Source organism: Brassica rapa, chromosome A01, assembly GCF_000309985.2.
Source record: "Brassica rapa cultivar Chiifu-401-42 chromosome A01, CAAS_Brap_v3.01, whole genome shotgun sequence".
In the NCBI taxonomy this organism is placed as follows: domain Eukaryota; kingdom Viridiplantae; phylum Streptophyta; class Magnoliopsida; order Brassicales; family Brassicaceae; genus Brassica; species Brassica rapa.
The window spans coordinates 8,811,941-8,829,570 of NC_024795.2; the positions used below are offsets into that span (position 1 = coordinate 8,811,941).

Below are 17,630 nucleotides of genomic sequence, written 5' to 3' on the forward strand. Positions count from 1 at the left end.
TAATGATTGCCTTTTCTAACTCTCTAATTTAATTGGTTGCTGAGCTGTCATTAAAATTTCTTTACATTTTTGATCGTTCGTGGTTGACGCAGCGCGTTCTCGAAACGAACAGCACTATTATAATCCGAGTTTTTAATATAGCAATATGTGTATGAATCGTAAGGCGACGAACAAGAGCAGATGTGGCGTTATCGCTGTTTTCGAGCAAGATGGGATAAAATAAGACTTTTCTTTATATGGTCAACGTAATGAACTCCTTTACTACAAATTTTTTGGTCAACATAAATAGTCTTTTCTCAAATTAAATGATTGGAACTGTACGATTTATTTCTGTTTTTAGGCTTTGTTCTATTTTCACCTTCTGTTTCCTGCTTTGGTGTATATATGGAACGAAAAGATAAGAGAATTTGGACAAGGTATCTTCTTCGTGAGCTACATTGAAGGAGAGAATAAATAAATATGGGGAATAAAGGAAATCTCGGATATCTCATCTTCTTATGGGCAACTCTCGTTGCAGTAGTCTCCATGGCCACCGCGCAGCGTCCCTTTGAGCGGACTAAGGGCATCAATGGTCTTGAAAAGATCATCGTCCGTGACGATCGTAGCAGATCTTTTGAGGTATTTATTTTGGTTTTAATAAGATATCTATATTATTAAAGTTGAAGTACACATTGGGATTGTTTGGCAATATGAATAGTAGTTAAAAAATAGTACTGTTTGGAAACATAGATAGTAGTAAGTTAGAAAAAAACAATAATGGGCTTATGCTACTAAAAAAATTGAAAGTCCATTACATTATATTAAAAAGTAATGGATCTATGTTACTTAATATATATATTCAAATCAAAATAATAATTTAAAATTAATTTATATCAAAAATTCATTCAAAAATATACATATATTCAAAATTTGATTTTTACTAACATATTTTCCAATATCTATTATAATTTTTTTAAATATATATAATAAAAATACAATACAAAATCCAATTTCAAACACCAACTTAAATTATGGTTTTATATTTCACATTAAGTTTTAAAATATAATATGTGATTATTTATATGATTGTACGTATAAAATATTATTAATTATAAGAAAACTTATTTGATGGTACGTATAAAATACGATTAGTTATATGATAACACATATTTTGTAACCTATGATAACACATATAGGATATATATAATAGTGATTAGGGGTGGACGTTCGGATTCGTTTTCGGATCTTTTTGGGATTTCGTGTTCAGTTCAGATCTTTGAAGATTTGGTTCTGATTTGGATAACCAATTTAAATAGGTTTGGTTTAAATATTTGGATAGAGAATTAATAATTATTTAAGTATTTTTAGAGTTTTGAGTATTTTTTTAACTATTTAAGATATTTACGTTTAATTATTTGTATATATTTTCAAGCATTTATGCGAACTTAAAAGTATCATATATATAAGTATATAAATCTATTTTGGATACCCAAAATAATTCGGTTCGGTTCGGATTAGGTTTCAATTATTCAAATACCAAAATTTTGAATAATTCAGATATTTAATTAATTCTGGTTCGAATTTAGTACTACTTATTCGGATTAAGATCGGTTTGAATCTTCGAATTCAAGTTTTTTACTCAACCCTAAATAGTGATATAAGAAGCAAATATCATCATATTTTTTTTAAAAAAATAGATCCGCACGGGCGTGCGGGTCAAAATCTAGTATATATTAAAAGATATTGCTAAATCGTATGATAGTAAAAATAAAATAAAATTTGAAGTTGCAAAATGAGAGAAAACATGTAGTTTGGAAAATGAATAAACAAAATGAGAGGAAATATGTAGATTGAAAAGGAATGACATTCCCTTATATGTGTGGCTGGATAAATTTGCAGAACCATATAAAATGGTGCAAACTTACTAATATGTACACATATTAAGAAGCAAATAATATCTTTAAGAAGCAAATAATACCTTTTAAAATAATGAATTTCAATATATTGGGGGTGATTGGTTGGGCTGTAGAAAGTGACTTTAGCTTTAATTTTCATCTACAACCTTAAATACTACCAATCATGCTTTATCTTGGTTTTTAAAGCTACAACCAAAAAATTAAAACTACAGCAAAAACACACAAAAAATGGCTGTAAACATCTTATTTTCTAAAGCCCCATTTTTTTAGTTGTAGGAAATTTTAAAGCTACATCATTTAAAGCTAAATCAAAAATCCTACAGACAAAATATTAAAGTAAATTTTCTACAATTACAACCCAACCAATCACCCCCATTATCATAAGGGATGGATATTCAAAACTTAATTTGTTTTAGTCTCAAGTCATGTTTTCAGTAGGGTCTCCTATAAATTAATTAGTGATTTATGCTACCTAGACTTCAACTTCCGAATTTTGGTGCATAATATCTTAGTATAATAATTTCAGGTTTACTTGTATGGAGGTCAAGTAGCTTCTTGGAAGAATGAGAAAGGAGAGGAGTTACTTGTTATGAGTAGCAAGGTACTTCAGATTTAGTCATCAATCTTTACTTCATTCTAGGCATGTTGATGAACAGATAAGTAGTTACTAGCCTATTAGTATGATCTCCAGAAATCTAAAGAACTATAAAATCATGTGTTGTATATTGTACAGGCTATATTCAAGCCGCCAACACCAATTCGTGGAGGAATTCCAATACTGTTTCCACAAGTACGTGCTTTCAGATTTATTATTATTATTATTATTATTTTTAAACACTTCTTCTTTATAATCTATTTGTTTTGTTAATGAAATTATTCTTTTTTCTGTAAATGCAGTACGCTAACACTGGTCCACTTCCCTCGCATGGATTTGTAAGACAAAGGTTCTGGGAAATAGATACTAATCCACCTCAGCTGCCATCAAACTCTTATTATAAAGCTTGGGTTGACCTAATCCTAAGGTCATCCCAAGATGATTTGAAGATCTGGCCTCATAAGTTAGTTTCTTGAAACCTTTCTTTTACTTTACGTTTCAGATACATATTTGGCTATATACATTTACATTGAATTTTGACCCCCCCCCCAAAAAAAAAAACATTTACATTGAATATGGATTATATCTTCTTTTGTATAGTTAGTATCTCACGGAAACCTCTATCCATTTCAGGTTTGAGTACAGACTGAGAGTACATTTGGGAACTGAAGGAGATTTGATATTGACATCTCGTGTTAAGAATACCGATGTAAAACCGTTTAACTTCACAATGGCTCTTCACCCTTATTTCTCTGTTTCAGATATCAGGTAAGCTCACATCTAGAGTCTAGACTCGAGGGGAGTAGTCATCATCTTCTTAGCAAATTGTTAACCAGTTATTGTTTTTGGTTATGCTGGTGTTTAGTATATTATGTGGAGTTACATCAGCTGCTTCTTGCGTGCAGTGAAATCCAGGTGGACGGATTGCAGAACTTGAATTATCTTGACCAACTAAAGAACAGAACACGTTTCACTGATCATGACAAGTCTATAATTTTTAAATCTCAGGTGAGCTTTGTTTCATATTTTATTACTAGTTAAAAGGAGAAAAAAAACACCAAGATAACTCTTTTGAAAATAGTTTGACAGGATATACCTAAGCACTCCAGATGACATCAGAATCGTGGACAAGAAGAAACAGAAGACAATTGTTGTACACAAGGAGGGACAAGTTGATGCTGGTAAAAAAAAACTTAAAGATCTTGTATACGTGATTGTATTATGTTTTATAGTAATGATGGAATGTAACAATAATAATAATATGCAGTGGTGTGGAATCCATGGGAGAAGAAAGTGGAGGACTTGGGAACTGAAGACTACAGGCGTTTTGTAACGGTGGAAAGCGCTGCGGTAGAGAAACCGATCACAGTGAACCCAGGACAAGAGTGGAAAGGAATACTCCAAATGAGTGTGGTTCCTTCGAGTTAATCCAGTAGAAAGCTTGATGTAAAGAAAGTCATGCATTCATCCTCATACTAAAAATCATATATATAAAAGTATACTTATGTCAGGATCCAAACCAGACTTGACCAGTCTTTGGTTTTGTAAAATTTTAGAATCCTGTACAAAATAATAAAAGCAAGTGTTTCAAAAAATTTAATGGTACACAATATATACTCCACTATAAGGGATCAATCATCCACTCTGTGACCCCAGGCAAAATGTGGTACGGAGGAGATATCACTCATGGGAACGGATATGGAGGCGAATCGATCTACGCAGGCTATCAAGTCACGGACAAGAAATTCATACAGAAGCACGACCGTAAAGGTATCTCCATGGTCAACTTTCACGAAAACGTCGTCGGATCTCAGCTCATGCTCCTCATGAAGGAGTTTCCTGACCTCGATGGCGACCAGGTCGCATTTGGACAAGTTTTGGATGGGTTTCAAAACTGTATCTAATTATTACTAAACTCGCCACGTTCTATTTTTAATTAGTTTAAAGAAAGTAAAGATTAATCATTGTTAGATAATATGATTTTTGTTATTTAAAAATTTTCTTTATAATTTTAAAAGTTAACAACTACAAATATTTAACATATAGAGGTATAATATTACAACATTAAATTATGTCTATTTAATTTATACTATCTATAAATCCAATGAATTATCTATTGTTTAAATTCAATTATTGATAGCCCAATAAAAATTTCTGGTAAGCTCAAAATTTAAATGATAAGATTAAAGATTAAATGTAACATGACTTTCTACGAATATGTCTATTTTAAAAAAATCACACATGAATCAAGGTCGTGACTTCTATTTTAATATATAAGATACTATTAAAACAAAAGTTATGATTTCTTTCATGTGTGATATTTAAAAATGGATTATCTTTTATAATTATTATCAAATTTTACATAATTAATCATCATATCTTATAATATCTTTATCTTTTATTTAAAATACAAATAAATATTGTTTAAGACAAATCTAAGAAAATATTTTCAGAATCATTTTAAATTTTAACTATCATAAATATAATTAGAATTTCAAATTAAATTTATTTTTGTTTAATGGACGAAAATTAAAATCATATAAATATTTTTAATTATATTTTAATGATAATAAAAATTTAAATTAATTAATTTTTGGAAATACAATTTTTATAGAAATCTTAAAAAGATTTTTTTAGAAAGAAATATCCATTTCTATTTCAAATAAAATAAAATAACAAAAAATCTTATTCAACTTGGTGTATTTCAAGTACTTTTTCAAATAAGATTTTTACTACAAAATTGTTTTGCATGTACAATATATTATAGTTTCTTTTAAAAAAATAATTTTTGTTGTTTTTAACAATATCTCACAATATTTTTTCTCTATTATGCAGGTCCAATTTAATTTGATGTCCATATACATTTCAAACTTAAGAAGATGAAAAATTATGTAAAATAGTATTGGTATATAATAATGTTCTCAAAATAAATTTTGTTACAAAAATTTATAGTAATAACAATATAAGCCACTTAAATATAGGCATTATAGCGTTATATAATACATATAAATCACATTAATTTAGTGATAAATTTGTTATATAAACTAAAATGTTTTAGTATAAGAAGAAAAAACCCGTAAGATCAAGATTTAGTTAATGTTAAGAGTAAAAATAAAAAAAAATTCTCTATCATAGACTGTTTTTGTTTATTTTTACAAAAAATAAATGACCAAAAGAAGTTTTATTAAAAAGTAAAAATATATTTATACTTTAGAATTAAATAATCAAGATTTAAGTTAAGATTTATGGTTAAATGGATGAATTCTGAAGATACAGTTCAAAAAAAAAAAATAATAAATAAAAATTCAAAAAACAATTATTTTGATCTTTTTTTTTTGAACTGTGAAAAAAAAACTTAAAAATTGTTATCTGAAAGAATTGACAAAAAAAAGGAATGAATTATTAAATTATTGAAGTGAAATAATATTGGCCACAAAATGAAATCAGACGTATCATCATCTCTGCATCCACCAATGAAAAAGTTCAATCTTTTTTGATATACTGTTCACTTCCCAGATTATCAAGCTGATATTCGAGAAGGGTTTTTTAAGTTCTTGAAATCTTCTCGATCGAAGGATTCCAAATGGGTTCGGTTTCGGGTCAAACCCGAATTGCTACGATGAACCTCTCCCTCTCCTCATCAGAGAAGAGCTCTAATAATCGCTCCTCCTCGCTTCTCAATCCTAAGGTATTGTTTTCACCTTCATCGTCGTTCACCAGAAGAAAAAAACAACTCTCTTTCATCTTCTTCCTTGGCTTGTGTTAGAACGCAGTTTCAGATAGTTACGGGGTCTCTTCCAAATGCAGCACATTCCTCAGGGGCCAGTTCCAAAGAATACAACTCTCTTATACTCGCCACACTCGACCCTTGCCAAAACGTGCAGGTAATAATAAAACTCGTATTGATCGCCAACAAATCTCTTAGAATGTTAACTGTCATTAGGTTTCTTGTAGTATAGGCCACGTTATGTCTCCCAGCTGCGTGATGCCTTTGACGGAAGAGAACGTGGAGAGAGTGCTCGACGAAGTACGCCCCGCGTTGATGGCAGACGGAGGAAACGTGGCGCTGCACGAGATCGACGGGCTCGTGGTGGTTCTTAAGCTACAAGGAGCTTGTGGTTCGTGTCCCAGCTCGTCGATGACGTTAAAGATGGGAATCGAGAGTCGTCTCCGCGACAAGATTCCGGAGATCATGTCCGTCGAGCAGTTTCTTGAAGCAGAGACCGGAGGGTTGGAGCTCAACGAGGAAAACATCGAAAAGGTTTGTTTTAAACTAAAAGAAAAGTTTTAGGGTGAAATTTGAAATTTTAATTTATTTTCAATTTGGCCCCTGAGTTTGTTGATGACTTTGTTCAGGTTCTCGCTGAGCTGCGGCCTTACCTATCGGGAACAGGAGGTGGAGGGCTTGAGCTTGTTGAGATCGATGGTTATATAGTTAAGATTCGGCTCACTGGACCAGCTGCTGGAGTCATGACGGTTCGTGTCGCGTTGACTCAGAAACTGAGGGAAAACATTCCTTCAATAGGTGCAGTCCAGCTTCTAGAGTGACCACTTTTTGTATTGTTCATCTACGAGAGCCTATATTTCGATTATATATACATCATTTTCAAATCTAACATTCATACCATTCAGTTCCTGGTGGCTCTTGTGTTGGCTCTCATTTTTGTCATATGCTAAGTCTAGAATCTAGATCCATAGGCTCTCATCTCATAAGTAGACCTTGGATTCATCCAGGTTACGTTCTATATACAAGTAATTGAGTTTAATCCACCTTTTTTGAGCATTTGACCGGTTTATATAATCAAATTAAGAAATCACCAGTGACAAGAAGTAGGTATCTAGTAAGAATGAAAGAATAGCACCCTGAATAAATATTCAAAAGACAACACTCAAACCATGCATGAGAGAGTGAGAAGCTGAATACAGCTCTTATTTATCACTCTAGAGGAGCATATGATGATGGCTGTTTTGCTGCTGCATCTGACCAGATGAGCCTGGAGGAGGTGGGAGGGCAAGGAAATGGTCTCCAAAAGGGTTAGAAGGAGAAGGACCTGCAGCTGAGAACTGATGATGATCATGGGGATGAGAGTAATTGTAGGGACTTTGATGCATCATCATCATCTGTTGTTGCTGTTGTTGCTGCATTGCCATTTGAACGTTAGTTGGAGGAGCAATGTTGTTTGACATTGCAAAGGGATCTTGTTGCATCTCGAATGGGTTTTGTGGTGGTGCTGCGCCTGCTGTCTCAGTACCACCATGTCCATAGCCAGCATTTGTTAGTTGTATCTGTCTCCTCGCTGAATCATCCTCGTAAAGACTATCAAGCAATAGCTTGTCGAATCCTCCCGCCTATAAAACACAACAAGAGAGAACAAACAACAAACAAATGTGAGTTTTGAGAGTATAAGTAGAGAGTTTCAAATTTAGATAGATGCGGTGTTAGACTTGATTACATATTTGGTGTCAGGAGCAGGACGAGGAATGTTGTTGTTGTTGTTGTTGTTTTGAGGAGTGACAAGTGCTAGTTCCCAACCGGATCCACCGGTTTCTATTAAGCTTAAACTGGTGGATGGACCTGGAGCTTCATGACCTGTAGAGACCAATAACAAGTTCATCATCTTGATTTCTTCATTTAATAGTGAAAATGGACCAGATGGAACACAATAACGTGGTTGTTTTGGCTACCTGGTGGATATATTGCCAGAGCCAATGCATTGCGGTCTTCTATCTCTGTGGCTTTTGGGTTTATCTCACTCAGGCCCTGTGAAGTAGAAAAGAGGAGTCAAGGGGGTTCGAGAGTTTGGCAAAAAGAGATGTCAATACATATGAGAAGATGTGTAGAAAGTAGATTCACCAGCAAGTCATCCGTGTCTATCAAGAAAGAAGGTTTAGTATCTTCTTCTATTTGTTCTGTCTCCTCTTCCTCTTCTTCAATAAGAGGCTGGTCTCCTTCGGTGTTTTCATTTTGATTTTCTGTTTCTGCAGGTTCTTCAGGCTGAGCAGACTGTTCTTCTTCTTCTTCATCTTGTTCTTCTTCCTCCCCTTTTTCATGATACTCCTATTAAAACAGCAAAATGGCAAATCATAAAGAAACTTGCTATTAGACTTCAACCAAAATAAGTTATGAGAAAAGACACTGTACCAGCTTTTTCTGTACAGAACCACTTTGAGGCGCTTCTTTAATGTATTCTTCCATTGTTGTAAGAAAAGACGGAGGAGGCTGAATCAAGTTTTACATATTAGGTCTTTTGAGTTGGTCAGTCTCATATCATAAACACACAAAAATGGTTTTCAACCTGTCTCAATGTTGGGAACTGAAAGTTCCTTGCCAGCTCTAGACTTTTGCAGTGTTCATAAAAATCAGCCAGGTTTTCAGCCTGTGCAGTGAAAAAACCTTTTTAACATTCAAGCTTATAAAATATTGATACTAAGTGTAGCTTTAAACTCTTACCTGTTGGCCAGCTCGTTTGTATATATTTAGAGCTTTAACTGCATCATGTCTTGACATCTCAAAGAACTACAGAGAGAGAGCAGAAATATATGTACACTTTTTAGTAACATCTAAAAATTGATACTAAACTAGAGAAAGGAGTGTCACAAAAAAAAAAAAAAAAAAAAAAAAACTAGAGAAAGGAGATTTATACAAACCAAGTCTACAAGATTAATGATTCCATCATTAATGGCACAGTATATTTTGAAGCTTTCTTTAAGCACCAATGCAAGAGCGTATTGGATTAGGTAGTTGCTATAGCCTGCTCCTTCAGGCTGCAAAGCTGAAAACATGTTAAGAAACCATTCGTTGTAAAATAAAATAAAAAGTTTATATATAAACTTTACCTTACAACCGGTAAGTCTGAAAAGAAGCTGCTGTAAAGCAGGCAACTGCTCAAGCAGTTCTTCATTAGATAACATCCTTGTTCTATACGTTTGAGAAGCATTGAGATCCACGTTCTGAACAAATGAATTGTTGTTATAAACATATTAGATTTAATTCTTAATTTTTTGTTGGTTTTTAAATGATGAGAAACTCCAGAACAAACCTTTGAAGATGCACCTGAACCTTTTGGTAAACGTTCTGCTTCTATGTCATACTTCAAAACACGGTAGCATTCAAGCCTCTCTTCTAGGAAAAGCGCGTAGGTTCTAATCCATGCAGAACAATCCCAAGCTTCAACACACCATGCAAGTGATCAAGAAAATGTCTTTTAAGCAATGTTTCATTAACATACCAAAGATTCATTATTATCATTGTACCTAGAGGACTTGTATCGTCTTTGAAGTTGGATATACGAAGTATATGTCCTCTGTGTGAATAATTGAGAAGCTCATCTCTGAATGTTGGATCACCTTCTCTTAGTGTTCTATGAATGACTATCAAAACCTTAATAGCCACCTGCGTGTTGATAAAACAATTTAGAGCAGTCCAAAGAGAGAGTTCTTGTAATTGAAGAATGTGTGTGTGTTTTAAGTGACTCACAACCCAATTGTGAGTTCTAGATAGTCTCTTGGCTAGTGCGTGAATGCAGTAAGCAACATCTGCTCGTGGTCGTATCGCAGATGTTGCAGAGAATATTTCTGTAGAAAGATTTAAAAAAAAAGCTCTGATCGAATCAGAAACTCATAATCGTCATAAACCAATTCAGAAGAGAGAAACTATACTGCGAATATGGCGTTCTTTGGGAGCAGATTCGACGTGATTTGTGGATTTGACGATCGCAACATCCAAATCCTATTTGCCATTATTTTCAAATCAATTCATAGGTATCATCATTTTTAAGAGAACGTTTTCAAGAAGAGAAAATGTAACCTGACCTTAAATTCGCTGTTGACCTTTGCGATACTGACTGTTGTGGAATCTTTAAGGGCTCCAACGGCTTTTCGGAAGCTATGAAAAGTTGCCATGGAGAGATAATCTGAATCTGGAAAATTGTTTGATTATTCAGACGGGATTGAAGAAGACGAAGACCGAGTTTGGTATACTCTTCTGTTAGCCGTCTTGCAACAAACAGAACACGATGTATGTTTAAAAAAAAAAAACAGAACAAAACAGAACACCATAACAGACTTTTCCACAACCTCCTCTCTTCTCTCTCTTGCCTCACCATGACGTTCGCAACGGAATATTGATTATCTGGTATTTTGTCATTTTTATTTAATATTGTATCAAAAATAGTATCTCATATACCAGATCAATATTTTATTTTAAGGTTAACAAATATTGGTATATTCTTATAAGAGAAATTGTATCCAATAACTAAGAAAAAAACCAAAATTCACTATCTAACTAAAATCTCATTCTCTCTCCTCTTTTCTCTTCCTATCTCTCTCTTCTCTCTCTCTCTCAAAATCTAATTTCTCTTTTTTTTGGTTATTCCCTAAATAAGCCCTTCTTATAATCGGATGCCACTTACTAAAAATATCTTTTATAGTATGTATTGGTATATTCTTATGGAATTATTTCCCAAATTATCCATATACTGTATGTATTTGTACTGTCAAAATGAAATCCACTTTCTTAAAAACAAAAGGTCATTGCAATCCACTTGTTTATGTGTAAGACCAAGCTTGTCATAGTCCTTTACTTTCTTGGAAGAAGGATAAGCCGGTTTCATTGAAACCTCTGCACCATTACACAAACAAATAATATAAATTTTAAAATGTCAAGAGTGTGATTCAAAATTCTCATCAGGTGAAACTAAATAATAAGAAAATAGAAAGTAGAAAACTTGTTTAAGAAATTCGGGTCTGGCAAAACTGCTGGTTGTTTGCCATGTTCAAGATAGGTCCATGTGATTATCTCTGCTTTTAAAAGACTTTTCTTAATTTTGGTTGATATTACTTCATATTTGCACTTCACTAATGCTATCTGAATACACACCGCAAGGAAAAAAAAGGTCAATACAATGTGTACAACTCAGAACATGGCATTGTTTGAGTTTAAAATGACTGCTTGGTACTATCTAATAAAACGTATCATTTATATATGATAAAACGTATCCTTTAGATACATAACTTTTTGAACTGCTTATAGTTAAGCATGATCATTCTGTTAGTTCAAAAAGTTAGAGTTCAAAAAGTTTAAAAGGACTGCTTGGTACTATCTAATAAAATGTATCCTTTAGATGTCAATTATCAAATTACATCTATAAACCAATTACCTTTCCTAACAATCTCGGTTTGAGATGATACGCTTTCTCTCTTGGAACATCAGTCACAATACTCAGATGCAAAATCACTAACATAATTGACACAATTTACATAGAAGTGTTTATCATGGAGGTGTGTTCTGAAAATGCATTATGCTTCAAACGATCACATTTAACACTAATCTTAAAACATCAGAAAAATATAATTGAGAAAAAACAAATATTTCACGCATATCCCCAATATAAAAATCAGCCATGAAATATAAAAGAGAGATTTGAATTACCTGAGATTTATTATCATTGGTTTCATTGTAACAACATAGATGATTTACGGTTTCTTTCTCTAAGCCTTGAGTCAAAAAAGAGGTTATTCTAACAAAATTTTTTAAAGATGTAAACAATCTCCAAAAGATAACAAATTATATAATTGATAGGACAGCGTCAATGAGTTTCAAAGTTTTTAAAAAGCTTTGAGATTATCTTTGGCTCTCAGACGTACCTGAAGAGGATCACACACAATAAATAAATTGCACTTGATTAGCATACACACATGGGCGGACACATAGTGTAACGTACGGGGGCACGTTCCCCCAACTAATTTTTTTATTTTCTTTAACAATTACTATAAGAGTATAGAAGTGCCCCCAACCTGAAAACAAAATACAGTGAAATTTTTTTCTGTGCCCCCCATTAAATCTGATTCTACATCCGCCACTGCATACACATCTTATATTATATTCTTGCTATGTGATTTAACTTCATAAAAAAAGAATTACCTTTTTCGAAAGGGATGATCAGTTCCAGGATAAACAGAGTCGTCTCTTTTTGTTAGTTGAATCACTACTGATGCAAAAATATAGATAGAAATACAATATGGAGAGGAAGAGAATAAAAATAAACGGAGAAGAAGAATCCCCCCATAAAATTACCAGTAATGGTGTTCCCGTCTATGAGTTACTTATTGATTATCATACACCTGCGCAAGATCACAAAAGTAGAATTTAAATTAGAACGATTAAAAACATATGAAAACTTAAAAGATAGATGTGTAAAACTAATGGGGATGGCGTGATATTTATATAGCAAATTAGTTTAAATTTCTAAATGACCTAGTGATATATGGTGTTTTATACATCTTATATATATGTTTTTCAATTGGTTTTCAAGTCTTTATCGAGTCTTCCTAGTTCTTTTCGAGTCATTACAGGTCTGGAGGTGCATTGGATGGGAGATGGACCAGCTGGAACAAAAGAGGCAGCAAAAAGTGCAATTTGGTGATTTTCACGCAGAACAGTCTTGATGACTGTTCCGGATAGCGGAGCAACCCGAGTGACTGTTCCGAGTGCCTGTTCTAGCGACAGAGATTTTTAAGGAAACTACAACCTATTTCGGGATTTGCCCTAATCTCTCTATTTTCTCTCCCAGCCGCCTGTGGCTTGGATATATCTTCTTTTTCTGTTTTTCCTGATCATACTACGCTAGTTTACAGAGAGGAACCAGACCCAAAAATTCCATTGTTGGATTTGCTTATTGTAAAGGGAGAAGGATCTCTACACTCTTGAGAAGAATCCTAAACCCTATCTCTTTTATTTTATTGATTCAGCATGTTTTCTTCATCTATTATCTCTGTGTTCTCAGTAGCTATGGCGGAGTAGTCACCTTGCTTAGTCTAGGGTGTTAGGGTGTTAGATCCGTGAATTAAACATAGATAAGTGAAACCATTGATTGTCTTCATTCATATCTATTCTTAATGCTTGCATTAATCTGGCCGCTTAATGTTAGATCCTAGGTTTAACCTGTTCATTAACCGTGTAATAGGTTGCTAGATCTGTTATGAATGAGCCTAGCATCCCTAATCAGCGAAAGTAGATATTAGGGTGTTTGGTGAACCTATCGGACTTGATCTCTATTGCTTGCTGTCGCATCTTGATCCAAACGAGAGTTTAGGTATCAAGATCGATCAGCATAGGGGGCAGTTCCACGACAGTGGGCTGTTCTACTTGAGTGATCCGAGTTCTAGACTTGCTCTTAATTAAACTTGAATAATTGTTTGGCTCACAATTGTTTAACACCCGACCAAACTACCCTAGGCTAGCATTTTTAATCATCTGAAAATCTTTAATTAATCTTATTACTTGCTTGTTACGAAATCAACTTTAAAACCTCCCATATTGTTTTAGCTTGATATTGATCCCATAAAGATAAAGTGTAATAGTTGGTCTCTGTGGATTTGATCCTAAAGTGCTACATCGACATACCATTCGATTGTGGTAGTGTGCACATTAGGTTAATTGGTGTGCATATACACGTAATATCAATTTGGCGCCGTTGCCGGGGACCATCTTTTTACCTTTATTTTTCGGTTATTTATTTAGTTTAAGACCTCTAACTTGCCTTATCCTTTTTGTTGCAGCCAATGTTCCAGGTGCATGATCAGTAGACATACTCGGAGAAACGCACAAGGAGAGTTAGTTACATTTACCAACCAGGAGCTAGCAAGATTAGAAAGAACAAATCGTCAACAGCCAAGGTAAACTGACACCACTATGGGTGATCCTGCCAATCAGGATGATCTCGCTGCAGCTATGGCACTCATGCAGCAGCAGATGCAACAAATGCAGCAGACCACTGATGGAGCGTTTAAGCTGATTGAGAACATGGCTGCTAGCTCAGCTAATAAGAAAGAAGAGAGTGATTGCTCCATGAAAGGGAACAGTTCCGACATCCAGAAAATAGATGAGCTGACTGCCAAGGTTGATCAGCTACTGAAAACAACCAAGGGCTCTTCAGCATGGAGCAAACTACGGCTGGGCATATTCAGAACCAGAACAAGCGACAACCGCAGAGTAATCAGCAAGCTGTTCTAGCTAACGGGAACAGTCAACCAGATGAGCTGAAGGGTCTGGGTATGATGATGCAACAATTGTTACAGGGTCAGCAGGTTCAGGCCAAGGCATTGAATCAGGTAACCACGGAAATAGACACCAGGATGGGCAACATGTTCACTGAGCTGAATAACAAGTATGACAATCTTGCGATCCATATAAGAAAGATTGATGTTCAGCTTGCTCAAACAGTTGAGTGTGTCAAGACGCAACAAAAGACGCTACCTGGAAGAACTGATAAAAATCCTAAGATTGAGCACTGTAATGCAATAGAGCAGCCGTTCGTTGAGACTGCTCCAGGTGCAGAAGAGAGAGCAGAGCAGTCTGTTTGCTCTGGCGTGACTGCTCCTAGCGAGACTGCTCCTAGCGAACCTGCTGAGACTCCACCATCTCGAGTCTATGTTCCCAAGGTTCCCTATCCAATTCCACCTAGACATCTGATGGAACCCATTAGTGAAGAGCAGCTGATAGGTTTTAACAAGATGGTGAGAAGGCTTCCTAAAGAACTTGCATTTGAAGATGCTCTGCAGATTCGTCCATTGCTCAAGTTTTTTAGAAATTGTAGAGAGACTCAAGAGGAGATCAAGGTCCTCTATGCCAAAGCTCTGTCTACACCAGCACTAAAGGTACTGGCTAAGGTTGATGATCCTGGAAAGTTTGTTTTCCCATGTTCCATCGCAGGAACAACCTTCAAGGATGCTCTTTGTGACTCTGGTTCTTGTGTGAATCTCGTCTCAAAGGCTATTGTAGACGATTTGGGTATTGCTGATGTTGAGCGTTCTCAGCTGACCCTGACCTTTGCAAACTCTTCCAGAGCAGTCCCATATGGAACCATCCGCAGCCTTCATGTTCAAGTAGGGGAATGCATTGTTCATGCTGAGTTTCAAGTTGTTGAGATGAACAAGGATCATGAGATGCCTTTGATATTTGGAAGGACATTCATGGCTACTGTTGGAGCAACCATCGATATGCCCAACAAGAGAGTCTGCTTCTCCAACATCAACAAGAAAGTTTTCTACAAGGCTGTACCCACCAGATCTTCCTCATCACACGCCTCTCGCATCTCAGTGTTTGATGTAGAAAAGCTGAAGGTTGTTCCAGAGAAGGAGCATGGTGATAAGGGTGAGAGCTGGCTGTTATCTGATGAAGATCGATGCACTGATCCTACTAAAATCAGAGGGAATTCAAAGGTAAAACAGAAAGTCCAGAAGAAAAGGGTCAAGGGAGATCCTACAATGACTTTGGTACCACTCAAGTGTGATGAGAACTCCATTGAGTATGAGATAAAGTGCAAGGGTACCTCTAAACCATCTCTAAAGTCAGAGCTATTCTCACACATGAACTGAAGGAGAAAGGGGAAGCTGCTGTAAAAGGGTTGTTGAGCAGGGTTTTGAAGCTGAACATGTCTGATTGTGGAGCTTGTTTTGGAACAGGCCCTCATGCTCAACCTGACTGATCCCAGTCACCAAGTCAAGCTAGAGACTTAAACCAAGCGCTTGGTGGGAGGCAACCCACTGGTAAGTGTCATTAACATTAGGATTTTCTTTTACTTATTTTTGTTTTTAGTTTGTTGAGTCTCAGGACATAAATCAGAAAATTCGAGACCCTTGACTGGAGCAAGCGGCTGGCTGCTCTTATTCCAAAGCATCCTTTACCGGAGCAACCGCGTCTTGCTCTGTCAGGCTGCTCCGCACCAGGTAAGTATCTCGACCCAAAAAAAAAAAATTTATTCTTGTTTTCTCCTTCTCTCTGATTTATTTTCACACCAGGGACGTTGTGAAGTAAGTCTAAGGGAGGGTTTTCGTCGTTTACTAACTCGTTTCTTTCTTTTGTTTTTCTTTTGGGTCAATTTGAGTCAGTTTTTATTGAGTCAGTCAAAATTTTGTGGGAATTAGGACCTTATTCTGTGTTGATCACTGACCACCTCGTGCTTTAGTTATCTTGTTCAGTGACCTTAGCAGTGGCGAAAGACACACATGTGGATCTGGAACACCCTGATATATCTCACTTGATTCTCCAGAAGTTCTCAGCCGATCAGGTTACACTGGGTAGACTTAACTCTACCTTACTTGAACCTATTCGTGACTGAAATTTTTCTTGTTATGGGCATTAGATCAGGGAAACGAGAACACACTCAGGACTTCTTACCATTTTTATCCATCTTGCTGATCCTGAGTAGCTAGCTCATCTTTAGCTAGTTCCCACCCTGCACCTTATCCTTTATTCCACCTTCATGCATTTGTTTTTCAGTGTCATATGTGCAGATATGTGCAAAAAGGTCGGAGAGGAAATGATCAACGCAGCCTGCTACTCGTTACTGCTACAGAAATTCAGTAAGAAAGGAGAACAAGCAGATTAAGGGAGCAACCGCTCCATAACCAATGAACTGCGCAAGATCAGGAGTGGAGAACCAGAATGGTCGCGAAATCAGAACCACCAGTGGCACTCAGAACGATCATGTATTACCTCCTTCTTCGTCACATCACCATACCAGTCTTCAAAAAAAAAAACGAGATTAATGTGATGGTGAAGGGGAAGAAAGAAAAGAAACATGGAGCCACTGGAAAGGTCGAGCAAGAAGTTGGTACCAAGTATTGAAGAGTGTGTAGAGGAAAGTGGAAAGCAGAACAATTAGTTACTTGTTCTGTCATCAGAACAGTCGCACCAGATAGAGCAAAAACGAGTAGAGGCTGTGGACATCAATGGATCTATCCTCTCTTGCCATTTTGTGTGATATCCTGCATCCTCTTCAATGAAATGGTAGCCCCTAAACACTCTTAACTCCACCATTAAATAGTCTGTTCCACACCTAGACCGTCTACCCTGAATGATGCCTATGATGAGAAGCTCACGCTACGCTTAAATGAATGTAGGGAGTTCTGTCTCGATAGTGTTGCTTTTTCAGGTTTGAGATGAAGAGTATGGAGCCGATTTTTGAACAGCAGTCAATGGGGTTCCGGTAAGGGTGTGTTGTCCTAGTTTTACTGCTTGTATAGTTCAGAGATTCATGGTTAAAGTATGGTTGCTGAGAATAGGAGAGTTCCTACTAGGCCTGGGCGTTTTTACCTCAACCCGAAGTACCTACCTAGACCCGAACCGGAAATTCCAA

General features: G+C 35.7%; 3 protein-coding genes across 4 annotated transcripts; 2 read left to right on the forward strand and 1 right to left on the reverse strand.

Annotated features, from left to right (window-relative positions):
- Nucleotides 1–369: 369 nt before the first annotated feature.
- Nucleotides 370–4,000, forward strand: LOC103863685 (putative glucose-6-phosphate 1-epimerase). The gene is made up of 8 exons (XM_009141439.3): nt 370–618; nt 2,422–2,496; nt 2,629–2,685; nt 2,793–2,953; nt 3,124–3,258; nt 3,396–3,498; nt 3,572–3,671; nt 3,758–4,000. The coding sequence occupies exons 1-8, from the start codon at nt 460–462 to the stop codon at nt 3,916–3,918; spliced, it is 951 nt and encodes a 316-aa protein (XP_009139687.1). The 5' UTR covers nt 370–459; the 3' UTR covers nt 3,919–4,000.
- Nucleotides 4,001–5,913: 1,913 nt separating this feature from the next.
- On the forward strand, nt 5,914–7,183 carry LOC103863702 (nifU-like protein 3, chloroplastic). 2 transcript variants are annotated; one of them, XM_033274745.1, is made up of 4 exons: nt 5,914–6,178; nt 6,257–6,374; nt 6,445–6,751; nt 6,847–7,183. In XM_033274745.1, the coding sequence occupies exons 2-4, from the start codon at nt 6,292–6,294 to the stop codon at nt 7,036–7,038; spliced, it is 582 nt and encodes a 193-aa protein (XP_033130636.1). In that variant the 5' UTR covers nt 5,914–6,178; nt 6,257–6,291; the 3' UTR covers nt 7,039–7,183. The 2 variants fall into 2 exon arrangements, with proteins under 2 accessions (XP_033130636.1, XP_009139703.1); XM_009141455.3 differs by having other exon boundaries at nt 6,450–6,751.
- A 63-nt stretch (nt 7,184–7,246) lies between these two features.
- On the reverse strand, nt 7,247–12,812 carry LOC103863693 (putative clathrin assembly protein At4g25940). The gene is made up of 14 exons (XM_009141446.3): nt 10,303–12,812; nt 10,150–10,219; nt 9,968–10,065; nt 9,745–9,883; nt 9,531–9,658; nt 9,328–9,441; nt 9,139–9,255; nt 8,942–9,007; nt 8,787–8,867; nt 8,633–8,710; nt 8,345–8,548; nt 8,176–8,251; nt 7,944–8,080; nt 7,247–7,839 (listed from the first exon to the last, which is right to left on the reverse strand). Exons 1-14 carry the CDS (start codon nt 10,390–10,392, stop codon nt 7,432–7,434), a joined length of 1,806 nt encoding a protein of 601 aa, XP_009139694.1. The 5' UTR covers nt 10,393–12,812; the 3' UTR covers nt 7,247–7,431.
- Between the last annotated feature and the right edge of the window lie 4,818 nt (nt 12,813–17,630).